This window comes from Asterias amurensis, chromosome 14, assembly GCF_032118995.1.
Source record: "Asterias amurensis chromosome 14, ASM3211899v1".
Lineage (NCBI taxonomy): Eukaryota > Metazoa > Echinodermata > Asteroidea > Forcipulatida > Asteriidae > Asterias > Asterias amurensis.
The window spans coordinates 20,263,038-20,283,661 of record NC_092661.1 but is presented as its reverse complement, the minus strand read 5'-3'; the positions used below and the strand labels follow the sequence as shown (position 1 = coordinate 20,283,661).

Here is a 20,624-nt window from a genome sequence, read left to right as displayed (position 1 = left end):
TCAACGCACATGGCTGTTCTTCCGAGGACCGACAGAGGTCCTTGGCAACGGCGGTATATGCTGTCCAGTCCGCAGACTGTCAGCGGAGGAACGCTCGGGAGGTTTTGACAAGGCGCCTAAAAGGATCCACATCAACTAAAAAATTAATAAAACGATGAATAAAACAATGAGCAATAATTTTCAATAAGGACTTTAGGGTTGCTATTATTAATCAACAAGAATTAATTAGTTTAATTTTTTACCTGAAGCTGCAACAAGCTGCTCACTCAATATCCATAGCAGCAGCAAACTACTCAACTCAAATGTTTTAAAACGTTCATTCTTGAGGGATTTGTTTGTTGAATATTAAATATTTAACAGACTGTTCAATTCCAAGTAATTTTTTTTAAAAGATTGGGTATTGGACTTTAATGGATTTTTTAAAACAAACCATTCAAAAAGATACAATGGGTAGTTTCCATTTAAGCGTAATCATTAACAAAGAAGTGTCTCTGTGTTTTGGTGGAACATTGGCCACATTGGTTAGCTTCACTTACCGGATTTTAAAGTCCTTCCAACAAATCTGTTTGACCATGGTCCTCTGCCAGCCGTTGAGTAGGCTCTAACTCTGATGCTATACTGGGTCTCAGCAGTCAGGTTCACTAAGGTAGACGTCACACCTTGTATAGATTCCACTAGCACTGAGTCCATAAAAGCTGTATCTAGGAACTCAATTTCATAAGACCATTCTTGCCAAGCTCCCTGACCTGCAATAATAATAACATACTGTGCATCACTTTTTAAGAAACCACAATCCATCGTTTAAAGGGGATTGATGCAAAAATACAAAATGTATAAACTATTAAATTCATTCCCGACCACTTTGACTGAACTCTCTTGCATGTACAAACAAACAAAGTCATTATCTGTTTGAAATTAAAAGAAATCTAAACTATTATCCTACCTGCAGTTTCAAATTGAACTGGTTTAATCCAAGAAACCTCCGCTGTCGTGTCTAGAAACAAAACGTGTAGACCAGTTGGAGGACTAAATGGAGTTGGTATTGGTTGATAATGTGGATGATAGATGTCTAATCCATGATAAGCTTCAGAACAAAAGAAATGATCACTCTCTGTAATCCCACCAAGTGTTGTTTCATAGTAGAGATAAGCAGCATGGTAACCATAGGGATCAGTTACAAAATCACAGGATTTCTCCACATCATCATAGCGTGTCCACACAAATAACTCATTATAGTAGATTAGATTGGAAACATTAGTGAAGTATTCTAAGATGTGTCCATCGTCGACTCGCAGTACGGTTTGTTCCGATCCATCCAGGAATGATGCCACGATTGTATCATTGGTAGCGTTAGGGAATATCACTTGAAATCCCGATGGGTCAATGAAGAAGGATTCTATATCATCAGCTTCAATGATAAGCTCTTGTTGATAGGTTGATGAAGTTGGGATAAGATGAGACAAGTCAAGACGGTAGATACCTCTCATGAAACCAAGCTCAGACCAGTAAAGAAACCTAACCACAGAAACAAATCATCATTAGTATTGAAGAAACATGTAATTATTGCATGTGATCAAGAATATGATTTGGTTTTACTGATACACCAATGTGTTTAAAGGCACCTGGAAATATAATTGTTTTTTCCTTCAAACATTAGAGTATATATTCCTGAACAATAAAATAATTTTTTGAGTAATTGTTTTTAACGATTTATAAGTTTAAAAAATTAAATATAGTTGTGTGGGGGTGACTCCGCCTACCCCTTTTGTGACGTCAATCGAGGAAGACTTTGCCTCGATCGAACATCGAACACACGTACGGGCAAGTACATTCAAGTCCTAGTCGTTAGTTTGTACGTTTTGAAAAAGTTTTTTTCTTGCATTTTTTCGGCAATGTCGACCAGGTGTATTGCTACTGGATGCAGCAAAACAACTAAAGATGGTGTCAGTTTGCCAAGTTGTCCGGTCCGACGTCTTTTCCAGCGCTGTGCAGCAAACACTTCATTCGAGCTGTCGTGCTTCGAGAATTTGGAATACACTACACATTTTGACATGAACAGAAAAGTTCTTTTCTAAAACATGACGCCACCCCAATAATTAGTCCAGCTAGTGGAGAAGTCGAAGAAGGTACCTGAAAGACGTAACGAACCTAACGGAGGGCTTGTTTTTAGCTTGCGCCAAGCGTCACTATGTTGTTTTGGCACTGCATGCGATTCATCGCGCCTCGATTGACGTTACGAACAGCACCCTCTCGGGTCGGGCTTTTTTTCAAATTTGTAAATAACATGGAAACTAATTTTTTTAAACCTTAGTTAATTGTTTATTCATATTCCACTTATCAAAACACATATTTTAGTGACAAAAGCTTTATTTTGACAAAATACCACTTCCAGGTGACTTTAAAGAACTGAACACTTGGTAATTTTCAGAGGCCTGTGAACAAACTTCACAGGCACATTACTCAGGTGGGATTCAAACTTAAATGACATGCCATGCTAAGCTCTGTTTATTCAGTACTTTCCTGCGTTATTAATTTATACTCAAAAGGGATTCAAACCCACATCCTTTACCCATCTACATGTAGAGCATATGTCTTATCAACTAGACAACCTGGATTGCCTGAAAGCTAGAGGCAGTTCGAATCCTATATTCGAGCATCGGTTACTGCAACAATTTAATAGATGTTAAATATGCATATTATTTTGGTTAATGCATGATAAGCACAATTCAAGTCCTGCACTGTTATTTTTTGTTAAATCCACAGGCATACTACTCAGGTGGGTTTGAAACTCACAAACTCAACTCTAGTGAAGATATCTAAATCTCTAGACCACTCAGCTTACCCTCAGTTCACCTGTCATTTGTTTCTGCACAACTTGGAAAGCACAAAGTCTACAGTGCTTATAACATATTGGTATATAAGGGCCAACCAAAATAATATCATCATAAACTTCATACAAATTTAAGACGGTCACATGACATCTTGAATATCCAAAAATCATTTAGGGAGTCTTTTATATGAATTTATTTGTGAAGGAATTAACGAGGTAAATTTTGATACGACTCACTGCTCAAATAATTAAGGAAACTTGCAGAGTCTGGCATCATTCCTGAGATCTAAGAAATTCATCTTGGTTAACACTCACCCATTATAAGGATCAATATGAAGCTCAGATGGTGACGAGTCTAAAGCATCAATGACAACCTCTGGTGTCTGACTACAAGAAAGATCACATCTTAATATCTATAAAGAAAACATCCAATAATAATATAGATTGAATAAACCAATATTACAGATTAAATAAACCAATATTATACATTGAATTAACCAATATCATAGATTGAACAAGCCAATATTATAGTTTAAATAAACCAATATTATAGATGTAATAAACACATTTTATAGATGTAATAAACCAATGTTATATATTGAATAAACCAATATTATCTATCGTCTATAATGCAAACGCTTTTGGTAACCATGAATTCACACTTACATTGCTTTAATGATTATGAAAACACAATTTAGTTTAACTTTCATGAATTAAAAGGTCTATTTATAGCACAATTCTTACCTGGTTTTCCTGTACAAAGTAAAGATGATCAAACAGCCAATCAACAGTCAGTAAGGTCACAACCTTTGAGCTGTTAAAGATGACCTCAGAAGAAGTATTCCATGATTCTAGGTTATTAACATCTACAGTACGCCGATGAATCGTTCCTGAAGTGTCCGACAGGAAGAGGAGACTTTTCCAATAATGAACGGCAACATCTGCAACAAGTCCATTGTAATTTAGATAAGTGCATCAACATATGATTGAGATAGAAAAGAATCATTTCTTAGGATCAATTATCACACTGTTGAGGAAATCATCCAACGTTCTGAAATATCTAAAGCTATACAGAGACTCCTCCCTCCATACAGTAGTACTCATTAAATCATCCAACGTTCTGAAATATCTAAAGCTATACAGAGACTCCTCCCTCCATACAGTAGTACTCATTAAATCATCCAACGTTCTGAAATATCTAAAGCTATACAGAGACTCCTCCCTCCATACAGTAGTACTCATTAAATCATCCAACGTTCTGAAATATCTAAAGCTATACAGAGACTCCTCCCTCCATACAGTAGTACTCATTAAATCATCCAACGTTCTGAAATATCTAAAGCTATACAGGACTCCTCCCTCCATACAGTAGTACTCATTAAATCATCCAACGTTCTGAAATATCTAAAGCTATACAGAGACTCCTTCCTCCATACAGTAGTACTCATTAAATCATCCAACATTCCGAAATATCTAAAGCTATACAGAGACTCCTCCATCCATACAGTAGTACTCATTAAATCATCCAACAATCTGAAATATCTAAAGCTATACAGAGACTCCTCCCTCCATACAGTAATACTCATTAAATCATCCAACATTCCGAAATATCTAAAGCTATACAGAGACTCCTCCATCCATACAGTAGTACTCATTAAATCATCCAACAATCTGAAATATCTAAAGCTACACAGAGACTCCTCCCTCCATACAGTAGTACTCATTAAATCATCCAACATTCCGAAATATCTAAAGCTATACAGAGACTCCTCCATCCATACAGTAGTACTCATTAAATCATCCAACGTTCTGAAATATCTAAAGCTATACAGAGACTCCTCCATCCATACAGTAGTACTCATTCAATCATCCAACGTTCTGAAATATCTAAAGCTATACAGAGACTCCTCCCTCCATACAGTAGAGTAGTACTCATTAAATCATCCAAAGTTCTGAAATATCTAAAGCTATACAGAGACTCCTCCCTCCATACAGTAGAGTAGTACTTATTAAATCATCCAACATTCTGAAATATCTAAAGCTATACAGAGATTCCTCCCTCCATACAGTAGAGAAGTACTCATTAAATCATCGAACGCTCTGAAATATCTTAAGCTATACAGAGACTCCTCCCTCCATACAGTAGAGTAGTACTCATTATATCATCCAACATTCCGAAATATCTAAAGCTATACAGAGACTCCTCCCTCCATACAGTAGAGTAGTACTTATTAAATCATCCAACATTCTGAAATATCTAAAGCTATACAGAGATTCCTCCCTCCATACAGTAGAGAAGTACTCATTAAATCATCGAACGCTCTGAAATATCTTAAGCTATACAGAGACTCCTCCCTCCATACAGTAGTACTCATTAAATCATCCAACATTCCGAAATATCTAAAGCTATACAGAGACTCCTCCATCCATACAGTAGTACTCATTAAATCATCCAACGTTCTGAAATATCTAAAGCTGTACAGAGACTCCTTCATCCATACAGTAGTACTCATTAAATCATCCAACGTTCTGAAATATCTAAAGCTGTACAGAGACTCCTCCCTCCATACAGTAGAGTAGTACTCATTAAATCATCCAAAGTTCTGAAATATCTAAAGCTATACAGAGACTCCTCCCTCCATACAGTAATACTCATTAAATCATCCAACGTTCTGAAATATCTAAAGCTATACAGAGACTCCTCCATCCATACAGTAGTACTCATTCAATCATCCAACGTTCTGAAATATCTAAAGCTATACAGAGACTCCTCCCTCCATACAGTAGAGTAGTACTCATTAAATCATCCAAAGTTCTGAAATATCTAAAGCTATACAGAGACTCCTCCCTCCATACAGTAGAGTAGTACTTATTAAATCATCCAACATTCTGAAATATCTAAAGCTATACAGAGATTCCTCCCTCCATACAGTAGAGAAGTACTCATTAAATCATCGAACGCTCTGAAATATCTTAAGCTATACAGAGACTCCTCCCTCCATACAGTAGAGTAGTACTCATTATATCATCCAAAGTTCTGAAATATCTAAAGCTATACAGAGACTCCTCCCTCCATACAGTAGAGTAGTACTTATTAAATCATCCAACATTCTGAAATATCTAAAGCTATACAGAGATTCCTCCCTCCATACAGTAGAGAAGTACTCATTAAATCATCGAACGCTCTGAAATATCTTAAGCTATACAGAGACTCCTCCCTCCATACAGTAGTACTCATTAAATCATCCAACAATCTGAAATATCTAAAGCCGTACAGAGACTCCTCCCTCCATACATCAGTACTCATTAACAAGTTTTTGGAATGTCAAATTAATTAGTGTGTTATTTAATTGTGGTAAGTTTTTAATGAGAGACAGCCTAACATCACAAGGCCATGGACACCCAGCAGGGTGGATACGTGCGCATTACAAGTCTTATTATTATTATTATTATTAGGGCTACACTTAACTTATTTGGGCTGTTAACCAAAACCAACTGTCACCAGGGGGATGTTGCCACCTACTCCTGGTGATGAAACATGTTTCCCCTTCACAGTCTATAAAGGTGTAGGCAAGGGTACCATCCAAGAGCTTAGTTAGTGACCTAGATCGCTTGAACACACCACGAAGCTGACATTGTCCCAACCCCCACTCCCACATAAACAGTCAACTTTTGCAAGGGATCTGATCTCATACACATACTTCACTATTTATGAATACTTTTAAGAACCATAGTGTAAGGGAATGAAAATGAATGGTGCCAGAAATTAAAACACTTTTCATTTACGTTGGTTTTAAAATAGATAGTGTGTGTGTTCATGCACACATGGTATGTGCTGCACATGAGACCCATCTGTCATTTGATGGTCCCACACAACATGCGCACTGCACATTACACAGATTTGTTTACAAAGCAATGTGCTTGTTTGGAGGCAATACACTGATCCAGTAGATACCGCCCACCACGCACGTGTGAGCAAGAACACGTGGGTCTCTCCAATGCCTTTCTGCACAACTCTGCGCATGCGCCAAGATACGCGCACGCATGTCGGACCTTATTTGTCGGACCTTCGTTGCGTTGTGATTGGTCAATACGCAATGGGGCGGAGCTTAGTGGATCGGTCTATTTACCGGCTATTTCGTTGAACCAGTCTTTATATGATAACAAAATTAATAATGCATTTATAGTGATGATGATGTATACACCCCCATTTGACTAGTCTTCAAATTATCAGAGTGTATGAACTCTCTGATGTGTTTATTTATTGCTCTTAGTATTGGGTAAGGAGTGTTGGTCAATATTTTCTGCAAGAAAAAGGTTAACAAACTTAATATTGGTCTAACCTGCAATGGTTTGTTCTTCAACATCCACGATGTGTAAGTCACTTGGGAAGATGGCTGCATTTTCAAGTTTGTCAAGAGGTGTGAAGGAGATGTACGATGCTTTAGTTTCCAGCGGGAAACTGTAGGCTGTGACTCCAGCCACTAAGAATGGCTGAATACCAGTATCTATTCACAGAAAACAAAACCAGATTAAACACAAAGTACACCATTCCTGCAGAGAAATATTTACATCTTATCTCTCACTGATTCTAAAGTTCATACCAGTACTAATCTTCCAGAGAAATATTTCCATCTGAAAGCTCACTGATTCTAAAGTTCATACCAGTACCAATCCTCCGGAGAAATATTCCCATCTGAAAACTCACTGATTCTAAAGTTCATACCAGTACCAATCCTCCAGAGAAATATTCCCATCTGAAAGCTCACTGATTCTCAAGTTCATACCAGTACCATTCCTTCAGAAAAATGTTTCCCTCTGAAAGCTCACTGATTCTAAAGTTGATACCAGTACCAATCCTCCAGAGAAATATTCCCATCTTAAATCTCACTGATTCTAAAGATCCCTGCTTCTGTAAGCGCAGATTATTTGCTTACAATTAACAGAGCCATCAAATTGGGCCCTGTTAACATAGCAATACAGCCGCAACGACTGGTATTTTCTCTTCTTTTTCAGCAGAAACTTGTAGGGAATATTTACCGCTTAGGCAGGTAAAAGGTATACTATCCCAGTTGGGGCATGCTTCTACCCTCATTGAAACCACCGTTTCCCATTGAGATATCATAGCTCCCCAATCAGGACATTTGTAGGTAAAAAATACAACCCGTTTTATTAAATTGGGGCAAGGTATAGGTAAACATAAAACCTGTTTAACATACCATTGACTGCGGGTAGGGTGGTAACATTCTGTGCGGCTCCTGGACTCGTCCCTTCAGCATTTCTAGCTTCAACAGTCACTGTGTAGGAAGTATTCGGCACCAGTCTACCAAATGTATGTGAGCTAGTAGCCATGGTAACCAGTCTATCACCAGCAGCATTCTCTACGGTCACTATATGCTCAATGATTGGACCACTGGGGAAGTTAGGCTTCAGCCAAGACACTGATATGGTAGAGGAACTTCTTGAAACAAGGCTAGTTATGATGGGTCCTGATAATGGAGCTGAAATATACCAAGCAAATTAAAAATTCATGAAACAAGGCAAGTTATGATTGGTGCAGATAATGAAGCTGAAATATCAAAATAAAGCTTCTTGAAAAAGGCAATCAAACACTGAAACCATCTCAACTCCTTAGGAGTATGCAGCATCGGCAGGCAAATGGGTGTACAGGGTGTTAACCATCTATATGCAGAGAAGCAATAAGTTTCTTGCCAAAAGACACCTGTTCATGACCAGGAGTCCAATGGCACAGACTAAAGGAGTCAACACTGTACTTCATACTAACAATGCCAACGTTAAACATAAGGGCCTACAGGCAATTTGGGGGCAACCAACTACACTGCTCACAAAAGAAATTGTTCTTTGAGTGTCAACAATCTGAAATTTAAAATGCGACTTATTTTCCCTCTTAGTAATTGCCTCCTTAAAACTTACGTCCATATGGTTCAGTAGTAACTTCAACACTTTCTGGAGATGACAACACATGTCTAGTTGTGATAACCCATTGTATACGGAACGAGTATGTTACGTAGGGATATAGTCCAGTCACTGGTATCTGTGTGGTAGAAACAGCCTGTAGAGAAAGCAGAAATTTTTGAAGTTCAATCTATAAGTCTTTCTTATCTAAGGCCTACCTGCTACAGACAAAGTATACAACTTGCAAATCACCAGGAAAAAGAAACTTTAATTAGTTTTAATTTGGAAGCAATTACTGGTCAGATAGTAAGAGGGTTAAGCCGCAGATTACCTGGATGTTATAAGATGTCCATATACTGCCCTCTATGTCCACATACTTCCACTGTAATTTATACATCACAGCTTCATGGCTGGCTGGTAACCAGCTGATATCAAAGCTGGTGTTTGTAATGCTTTCCATTGACACAACAAAGGGAGCTGATGGGGTACCAACTAAGGCTGCAAATAAAACACAAAGAGAAAGTTCATCCAGGTTATTTACCACAGTCAGAAAAAAAATAGACATTCATCTTGGGACAAAACATCTAATTACAGACATGGGTAAGATTTACCAATTGGAATAGTGGTACCAGTGACATTTATTTTATTTGATGTTCATACAAAACAAACGTGGCTGAAACAGTTATCTGAACTGCACGCCCACTGAGCGTGCTTAGTTTTTTTTCTTACCTGTAATAAGTGCTGCATATTCATCTTCTGCATGACGGCATCCTGAGTAGCATGACTCCATCTTAAACAAATCAACATACAAATCAAATGATGTGTTCACAATCATAATGTACCCAGACATCAAATCAATTCCCTTGTATAAATAGTTTCATACTTTTAGTAAGATTTGTGGAGGGGTGAAGAACTCCTACGTTAGCTCAAATTGATGTCATAATTCTTCAATTCAACAATGGTGTCCCTGTATAAACCCCTTGCGAATGCGCAATACACTCATATGTGCACATCTTGTCGGCCATTTTGGGAGTCAATTTGGGAGTCAAAATAAGCACAAAGGAACTGACTTACCCCAAAATGATCTAAAACTTTCATATTTACCTTTTCTTGTTCGGAAGAAAACATAGAATCCTACGAGAAAGAAACAAGACAACAAACAATAACGATACATTTGAATATTTGTGTCAAGATTTATTTCAAGTGGTCTCATCCCACTTTGTAGACCTTTAGGCAATCAAATATTTCGAAATAGCTGAATACGGAAAAACCCAGGTAGGTGATGAGGTCTAAACGGGCAGTTAAAAATGGAAGGGTCATGGCCCTGCAAGGTTTTAAAAGTTTGTCACCGATTTGTGTTTTTCATTCATAAAAACTGTACTGAAACTCTACCATACAATGCCTCAAAATGAAGAAGAATCAATCTCAAACCCACACAAAGGACTAGGGTGAATAAATGGATTGCATGGTCCTACTGTAAGTTCTCTGATTTTAATTTCATCAATGCTTCATGTTGTATATTTGTTCAGTTTTCACAAGGATTTGTTTTTAATCTAGACAATGCTGGAGCACGCAGGATTGAAACAAAGCCCTAAGAGTGTTTTTACTTGGTGTTTATCTTTGCAATAAGATCATTGAAGTGCAATCTGGGGCATTCTTAATGGTGTTATCTTTATGATTTTTGAGAATTTGATTTGAAGTAAAAATAAATGTTTGTTTTTCTTGTTGGCGTATTGGCAGCAATTCACACACATTGACACACAATCTGATAACAAACAAACATGGACTTGGCTTAATACTTCACTGTTGTAAGGATGACGCAGTTTCCTTAATACATGTACTTCACTGTTGTTAGGATGACGCAGTTTCCTTGGTCTCTCTGTGTGAACAAAATAACTTTCTGCTGTCCATATCAGATAGGGCAGCAAGGCCATGACCCAGGGGCACGGAGGTAATTGCAATATCAGTCCTACCGGACTCAAGAAAACATCAACACTTGAACCTCACTGTCTCATATCACCATCTAATCTCATCAAATAAACCTTCATAATAATCTGAAGATAATTGATAATTAATAAATTGAGCTTTGACTCCAGTCACTTAATATTAACCCCTCCCACTCTGTCTATTATCATCCAACGTTCCTATTCTATGGATTTATCACTCATTATCTCTTTAGTTAAACAAAACATAGAGTAGATGAATCAATAATGACTTACACATGCTTGGTTGCATGACTGGGTTGTTGTGTTGTCCCATAGCCCACACCCTGCAGTACACTGAAATCAAAAGATCAAATCACCATCAAATCAGGCAGTGATTTAACATCCTGAAAAAAGGGTTGCACTCTTTATGAAAGGGACACTGACTGAACATCCAGGGTGTTACATTTCAAAGGATGTCTCTACAAATCAATACCATAAATAAAGAGCTAGGGTAGTGGGTCTGGGACTCCCCTTGGTCTAGAGGATCAAGCCCCCTGAACCTCCTGGGTGTTACAATTCTACTGTCTCTCTACATCACCATAAATAAAGAGCTAGGGTAGTGGGTCTGGGTCTCCCCTTGGTCTAGAGGATGAAGCCCCCTCAACCTCCTGGATGTTACAATTCTACTGTCTCTCTACATCACCATAAATAAAGAGCTAGGGTAGTGGGTCTGGGTCTCCCCTTGTTCTAGAGGACCAATTAGAAAATTCATACTAGTGGCAATCCTCCAGAAAAGTATTCTTAAAGGCAGTGGACTCTATTGGTAATTACTCAAAATAATTATTGGCATAAAACCTTTCTTGGTGACGAATAATGGGGAGAGGTTGATGGTATAAAACATTGTGAGAAACGGCTCCCTCTGAAGTGCCATAGTTTTCGAGAAAGAAGTAATTTTCCACTAATTTGATTTCGGGACCTCACATTTAGAACTTGAGGACTCGAAATCAACCATCTAAACGCACACAACTTTGTGTGACAAGGGTTATTTTTTCTTTCATTTATATTATCTCGCAACTCGAGCTCCAATTTTCCCAGGTTTGTTATTTTATGCATGTTGAGATATACCAACTGTGAAGGCTAGTCTTTGACAATTACATTACAAATAGTGTGCACTGCCTTTAATAATTGTCAACATAAGTCAAAGAAAAGAATTGTTCTGAAAACCCCCTATTTACAGACATAACTAATGTACTTACAGAATTCAAGAGGCATGTTTGATCACATGATGACGTTTCTGTAAAACCACCGTCAGCCTGTCAAGAAAAATATCAAAATATGATTCAAGGTCAAAATGTAAAATCTACTTAAAACATTGTAGCCTATTTGTTTTCTATTCACATCCTGTCATATTCTTGAAAGGTGATTTTTTGGCGAAAGATGAATTACACACACACAATGTAAAAAATAATTGACAGAATTTATGTTTTCAAGTCAAAGATGGTAAACACCTGACAATAATTTGTCACAGCTGGAAATATGTACACACCCCAAATTCCACCAATTCACACACCATTTCACCCTAGCTCTATGATTTCACTCAGTGATTCCCCTATGCTTTACTAAATGCAGACTTTACAACACACTTTAAATCTAAATTACTGGCTGCGGCTGTGACTTGGCCACCACATGATTCCTTGAAGTATAAAATGCCCCTATCAGCTGCTATGGCAGCAGCCATAGCAGCTGCCATAGCAGCAGCCATAGCAGCAGCCATAGCAGCAGCCATAGCAGCAGCTATAGCTACAGCCAAAGCGGCAGCCATACCGGCAGCCATAGCAGCAGCTATAGCTACAGCCACAGCGGCAGCCATACCGGCAGCCATAGCAGCAGCCACAGCAGCAGCCATAGCAGCAGCCATAGCTACAGCTACAGCAGCAGCCATACCGGCAGCCATAGCAGCAGCCACAGCAGCAGCCATAGCAGCAGCCACAGCAGCAGCCACAGCGGCAGCCATACCGGCAGCCATAGCAGTAGCCACAGCAGCAGCCATAGCAGCAGCCATAGCAGCAGCCATAACAGCAGCCATAGCTACAGCTACAGCAGCAGCCATACCGGCAGCCATAGCAGCAGCCACAGCAGCAGCCATAGCAGCAGCCATAGCAGCAGCCACAGCAGCAGCCATAGCAGCAGCCATAGCAGCAGCCACATAGCAGTTGCCATCTATGGCAACTGTCTGGGACTTGACAGGTCTGATTTGACCTGTATTTATAGACCCAGCATCACCACACATTCCAGGGTCACAGGGAGTATACTTTAAACAATGTTAAACTGCACACTCTGCACAGTGGTTAACCACAGCTCAACCATAACAGCTACAAGCACTTGACAATTGGTGTTTTGTCATGTTCAAAGAATGCGCTTGTACTTATGCTAAATGTTTTTTTACATTCAACAGGAAAGTTCCATGTTAACTTTTCCTGTTGTAAAACTCATGTTCCTTGAGGTCTGGCAACCACACATGGGTGTATGGGACGGAAAGGGTTTGATTTGCCCAACATTTTACACAAGGCCTACACATAGTACGTAAAAACTATAAATTTTGCCCAAAATCTGAAGGGCAGTTTTCACACACTCTGGCTTTTGATTTATGCCAACTCCAAAAGCAGGCATGATGTTTATCAACAGTTTATCCGACCCCCCAAAAAAGGCAACTGATGTAGAAAACAGAGAAAATCTGAAAGTTTCATGCAAAATAACAAATGCAGGGAATTTATATTAAGTTTAAGGCAAATCATTTTATTTTACAGCATTGAGATACACTTTCATCAAAAGTTGGAACCAAGCTGGAACCATTTTCAAGTGCACCAAAGGCCAAGACTTAGCTAACAGCTTCACCTTGATATCAATCAATACATCTTGGCCCAACCAATACTTGATGTCAAATCACACAATTGTTCATGGAATTGTCCTGATTATATAAACCACATGTTAACACACTTGACAAAAGTTCCTTAATGGTTGACCCATTGGCATCATTCAGGAAGCAATTAACATCCTGTAGTCCAACAACCACATATAACGCATATTGCTGTAGATTGTTTACCAAAAAGGAAGCTCTGTCTCATATTGTTATTTTGGTCACTCATAATTATTTTTAAAAAGAGTTTTTCATCATTATTTCTGGTTTTATTGCAATTTTCGTCAGAAGGAATAAACCTAAACTATATAACTTTAACTATTCCATGGTTGAGTTGGTTTTTGCTATTATTTGTGGTAAACAAATTTGTTTTGCTGGTTTAAACAAAAATTATGTTCGCATAAAGGACATAAAAAACAAGAACTACTTTCACACAACAAAACACGGTAGTTGGTTTTATAACATTGTACAATATTCTAGATCTGTTAACAAATTGTAATCATTGTTTACTTCCAATAAACAAAATGAATAACTCTTTCAAGAATAATAAGGGTTTATTTTGGCAAGAAGTTAAACTGTGTGGGCCGGTTAAAGCCATTGGACCCTTTCGGTAAACAGTATTTTCCAAGGCCCACACTTCGTGTATCACAACTTCTATATCAAATAACAAACCTGTGAAAATTTGGGCTTAATCGGTCATCGGAGTCGGGAGAAAATAACGGGAAACCCACCCTTGTATCCGCGCGTTTCGCCGTGTCATGACATGTGTTTAAAATAAAGCCGTAATTCTCGTTAACGAGAATTGATATTGTTTTACTGTTTTCTCAAAAAGTAAAGCATTTCATGAAATAATATTTCAAGAGAAGTATTTCACCACTACCTTCTGTAAACCCTGTAAGTTATTTGTAAATCTGTGAACCTTTTTTTTCTTTTTCTGTACCGAAAGGGTCCAATGGCTTTAACTTTTTTATTTTTATTCTTTTACTTTTTGAAATTAAGCATTTTAATTAAGTATAAAACTTTTTCTTTACATTTAACATTGAAACGCTTGCTTTGACAATTAAAATTTGCTTTTGATTTTATCAATTTCCTTCGTCATCCGCATTGTTAAAGTGATAACCGAAAAATAAAATAAAAACAAGCTAGTAGCATGGTGCTCATTACTCAATGGATTGCCCTTTCCTTTCTGTTGTGGCAGTCTGGGAGCCAGCCAGTTTTTGTGGGCGTTACAACATCCATAGTAAGTGCAGGCAATGTGGTTGATTGTGTAACGTATCGACTACACTGTAGTTCAAAGCTGGCCAGGAAAATAAAAAAAATTAAAATAAATTAAAAAACATCCCTCCCAGTCTGCAATAACTTAAAAGGAAATTGGCCTAAACTTACCGCAACTCCCAGCCTATCGGCTAAATGACCTCCACTTGTGTTCAAGGTCAAGAACAGTATTCATCACTTTTATAGGCTACATGTGGAACGAATAAGTGCATTCCATCAATTGAATACTTTTATTCAATAATATCAAGGAGATTTTCACACACGGATGAGTCTTTTGAAGTTTTTTATCATTTTCATAAAAATATATCAACGACCATCGGCAGTGCCAAGTTTGTATGACAATTGAGGTGGGTGTTTGTGGGTGTCTTAAGTTTGAATGTCATGAAATATCCAATATTAATATTGTTGTTGATCTATTAAAAATCAAACATTCCAACCAAGGGGCTGAATTGTGTTAAAGGTACAGGGAGAGAGCAAGTAAAAACAAAACACTCCGAACTTGTTTATTAGATTCAATGTTTTAAGGAGAACAAATATCAAACCATATTACTTTGAAGGAAATCCCTTCTCTAAATACTTGCTGCAGAGCTTTTCACACCAAGTATATTGTAAATCAATTCTGATCAGAACTGATTTTTTTGAGAGTTTTCCAATTTATGACCCTACCTTCAACAACTATTGCAAAATCTATTCACATAATGGCGACATGTAGCACAAATTTCTTCCGTTTCAGTGGAAGTAAATAAGGAAAAAGTGTCTAACATTTCTGGAGAACACAGAATGGTAGGCAGGAGATAAGGGTTTGGTTTCAAAAGCTGTGTAATTTTAAACCATTACTGGAAATAAGAATTAAACAAGTGAGTGTGTCTATGTTTCTAAACACCAACAATTGTTGTAGACAAGCAGTGAATTTAAAGCCTTGTGCATTGTGAGGTGGCTATATCAGGTACATTTGATAGGGATGACTAATTGAGAGGGGGGGGGGGGGTAGAAAAACTCAGAATTCCTAAAAGGTAAGCTACAATTCATACAGGATATGTAAGGATACAAAAGTCATTTATGAATTTAAGTCTGAAAGCTTTCTGATTATGAACTAAAGTCCCAGCTGATTTTGGTTGTTACAACCAAGAAGGAAAGAAGACATGTTACAACCAAAGTTTAAAAGGACTGAGTGTTCTCACAATGAAAGCTGAAAATTGTGCCTTGAATTTCATGTTTTTAACAAGAATAACAAAAAAGACCTACAATGTGTTTTTAAGTGGTACATGTGTGTAAATGGGCGATTTTGATGATTTTGGGAAACAAAAGTTCAAATGCTTGCTGTTGAACGGTGGAATGCAGTAGAACGCTGAAATTCCCAGAGTCTTAAAGGGTGGCTGCAGTGTTGTTTTAAATAGTTTAAACGATTAAACATGACTTTTTAAACCTGAAATATTAATTATTATTTTTTATTAAATGCGTAAGTAGGGGAACCCACCCCGCCCCTAAAAGGGAGCCTTCATTTGCATAAACGTGACGTCATGTCGGTAACCCGAACCGTCGGGCCCCCTGGCTGTGTGCCTCTAGAGATGTGTGCACTGTGTGGCCTGGTACCTAGGCGCGTGTAGTTAGGGACCAGACTCTTTTTGCCGGCGATATGTTTGAATTCCCGACGTGACGTCGATGGTAGGGGGGCGGTAACAATCCACAAAAGGGGGGCAGGACTTATTCGCTAATTACGCAAGTGAGATATGTCGGAGAAAAAACAAAACACATTTTATTGATGTTCAGTACCTATATCAGAAATAAATGACAGCAAAATTAACTGTTTTATTTTAATTCACTGCAGCATCCCTTTAAGGTTGTCCTGACCTTAAAAAGAAAATCAAAATTGGGGGGGGGAGGGGAATCTTAAGAGGCATTGACAACTCTTCACTTTGGGGTACATGTGCGTATGTACCTCCAAATTTGCGCCATAGTTTTGGCAATATTTGAGTCGCTGTAGAGTTATTAGTGCAGGTCTTAGATTAGAGCAATGAAACTTGGGTGAAAGAGAGATCTTACTATGGTCTTTTGGAAGCAACAATAACATATTTGTCAGCAGTTTTTAGTACGAAATGGCGGGAAGCTATTTTTGCCTTAAAATGGCTATTTAGCCGTGTATTGTTCAAATTTGTACCTTTTGATTGCCTTGTTTTCTGCAGCAGGTCAGATAAACTGGACATGAAACAAACCTCTTATTACACTGCAGGGAAACCATGGGCGTCAATTTGTCTTGAAATGTGGGGTGGGTAGACAACACACGAGTTATATCATTTACGCTGTGTGGCTCAGGGCCCGCTTTAGGGCCCCAGGAGACAATTTCAGGTCATAAGTGCTCTTGGTGCAATATACACTTCCGATATAGACTTTTGTTCTCTCTTTTACAGCTGCTTGCAAAGCATATTACCTAATGTATTTAAAGATTATACAAAAGTGTTTTTTCTATTCATTTGAATTAATTTATTTTAATTTATTATTAACATGAATATAAAATTGACTAATTTGTAAAAACATTTTAAATATTTAATTTGAAGTTTTAATTCACATTAAGTATTTGCAATCAATCAAAATATCACGAGTGTTTTACCGTCATTTTCCTTAAATTGGTCTGTATCTGCTTAATATTTTTAACCTCTGTGAAGCGCCTCGGGACCCTTTGGGGGTTAAGGACCTATATAAAAGCCGTTTATCATTATCATTATCATTATCATTATCATTATCATTATCATTATCATTATCATTATCATTATCATTATCATTATCATTATCATTATCATTATCATTATCATTATCATTATCATTATCATTATCATTATCATTATCATTATCATTATCATTATCATTATCATTATCATTATCATTATCATTATCATTATCATTATCATTATCATTATCATTATCATTATCATTATCATTATCATTATCATTATCATTATCATTATCATTATCATTATCATTATCATTATCATTATCATTATCATTATCATTATCATTATCATTATCATTATCATTATCATTATCATTATCATTATCATTATCATTATCATTATCATTATCATTATCATTATCATTATCATTATCATTATCATTATCATTATCATTATCATTATCATTATCATTATCATTATCATTATCATTATCATTATCATTATCATTATCATTATCATTATCATTATCATTATCATTATCATTATCATTATCATTATCATTATCATTATCATTATCATTATCATTATCATTATCATTATCATTATCATTATCATTATCATTATCATTATCATTATCATTATCATTATCATTATCATTATCATTATCATTATCATTATCATTATCATTATCATTATCATTATCATTATCATTATCATTATCATTATCATTATCATTATCATTATCATTATCATTATCATTATCATTATCATTATCATTATCATTATCATTATCATTATCATTATCATTATCATTATCATTATCATTATCATTATCATTATCATTATCATTATCATTATCATTATCATTATCATTATCATTATCATTATCATTATCATTATCATTATCATTATCATTATCATTATCATTATCATTATCATTATCATTATCATTATCATTATCATTATCATTATCATTATCATTATCATTATCATTATCATTATCATTATCATTATCATTATCATTATCATTATCATTATCATTATCATTATCATTATCATTATCATTATCATTATCATTATCATTATCATTATCATTATCATTATCATTATCATTATCATTATCATTATCATTATCATTATCATTATCATTATCATTATCATTATCATTATCATTATCATTATCATTATCATTATCATTATCATTATCATTATCATTATCATTATCATTATCATTATCATTATCATTATCATTATCATTATCATTATCATTATCATTATCATTATCATTATCATTATCATTATCATTATCATTATCATTATCATTATCATTATCATTATCATTATCATTATCATTATCATTATCATTATCATTATCATTATCATTATCATTATCATTATCATTATCATTATCATTATCATTATCATTATCATTATCATTATCATTATCATTATCATTATCATTATCATTATCATTATCATTATCATTATCATTATCATTATCATTATCATTATCATTATCATTATCATTATCATTATCATTATCATTATCATTATCATTATCATTATCATTATCATTATCATTATCATTATCATTATCATTATCATTATCATTATCATTATCATTATCATTATCATTATCATTATCATTATCATTATCATTATCATTATCATTATCATTATCATTATCATTATCATTATCATTATCATTATCATTATCATTATCATTATCATTATCATTATCATTATCATTATCATTATCATTATCATTATCATTATCATTATCATTATCATTATCATTATCATTATCATTATCATTATCATTATCATTATCATTATCATTATCATTATCATTATCATTATCATTATCATTATCATTATCATTATCATTATCATTATCATTATCATTATCATTATCATTATCATTATCATTATCATTATCATTATCATTATCATTATCATTATCATTATCATTATCATTATCATTATCATTATCATTATCATTATCATTATCATTATCATTATCATTATCATTATCATTATCATTATCATTATCATTATCATTATCATTATCATTATCATTATCATTATCATTATCATTATCATTATCATTATCATTATCATTATCATTATCATTATCATTATCATTATCATTATCATTATCATTATCATTATCATTATCATTATCATTATCATTATCATTATCATTATCATTATCATTATCATTATCATTATCATTATCATTATCATTATCATTATCATTATCATTATCATTATCATTATCATTATCATTATCATTATCATTATCATTATCATTATCATTATCATTATCATTATCATTATCATTATCATTATCATTATCATTATCATTATCATTATCATTATCATTATCATTATCATTATCATTATCATTATCATTATCATTATCATTATCATTATCATTATCATTATCATTATCATTATCATTATCATTATCATTATCATTATCATTATCATTATCATTATCATTATCATTATCATTATCATTATCATTATCATTATCATTATCATTATCATTATCATTATCATTATCATTATCATTATCATTATCATTATCATTATCATTATCATTATCATTATCATTATCATTATCATTATCATTATCATTATCATTATCATTATCATTATCATTATCATTATCATTATCATTATCATTATCATTATCATTATCATTATCATTATCATTATCATTATCATTATCATTATCATTATCATTATCATTATCATTATCATTATCATTATCATTATCATTATCATTATCATTATCATTATCATTATCATTATCATTATCATTATCATTATCATTATCATTATCATTATCATTATCATTATCATTATCATTATCATTATCATTATCATTATCATTATCATTATCATTATCATTATTATTATTATTATTATTATTATTATTATTATTATTATTATTATTATTATTATTATTATTATTATTAAATGTCATCCTAATAAGGAGAACATTTCCCCTCAATATCTCTTTTGGTCCGGCATGAAAGCCAAAGGCTGAATGTTCACAAAACCTACAGTATGGTGTATAATAG

At 34.8% G+C, this 20,624-nt stretch overlaps 1 protein-coding gene across 1 annotated transcript in view; it reads right to left on the bottom strand.

Annotated features, from left to right (window-relative positions):
• Nucleotides 1–20,624, bottom strand: part of LOC139947079 (proto-oncogene tyrosine-protein kinase ROS-like) — a 67,383-nt gene that overhangs the window by 44,248 nt on the left and 2,511 nt on the right. The window contains exons 2-13 of the mRNA XM_071944916.1: nucleotides 11,928–11,984; nucleotides 10,966–11,025; nucleotides 9,851–9,880; nucleotides 9,476–9,536; nucleotides 9,078–9,244; nucleotides 8,765–8,903; nucleotides 8,050–8,331; nucleotides 7,174–7,338; nucleotides 3,575–3,771; nucleotides 3,146–3,243; nucleotides 944–1,515; nucleotides 537–746 (exon numbers count right to left, since the gene is read on the bottom strand). Of these exons, the coding sequence (XP_071801017.1) occupies nucleotides 537–746; nucleotides 944–1,515; nucleotides 3,146–3,243; nucleotides 3,575–3,771; nucleotides 7,174–7,338; nucleotides 8,050–8,331; nucleotides 8,765–8,903; nucleotides 9,078–9,244; nucleotides 9,476–9,536; nucleotides 9,851–9,880; nucleotides 10,966–11,025; nucleotides 11,928–11,984 (2,038 nt within the window). The remainder of the gene's footprint in view (nucleotides 1–536; nucleotides 747–943; nucleotides 1,516–3,145; nucleotides 3,244–3,574; nucleotides 3,772–7,173; nucleotides 7,339–8,049; nucleotides 8,332–8,764; nucleotides 8,904–9,077; nucleotides 9,245–9,475; nucleotides 9,537–9,850; nucleotides 9,881–10,965; nucleotides 11,026–11,927; nucleotides 11,985–20,624) is intronic.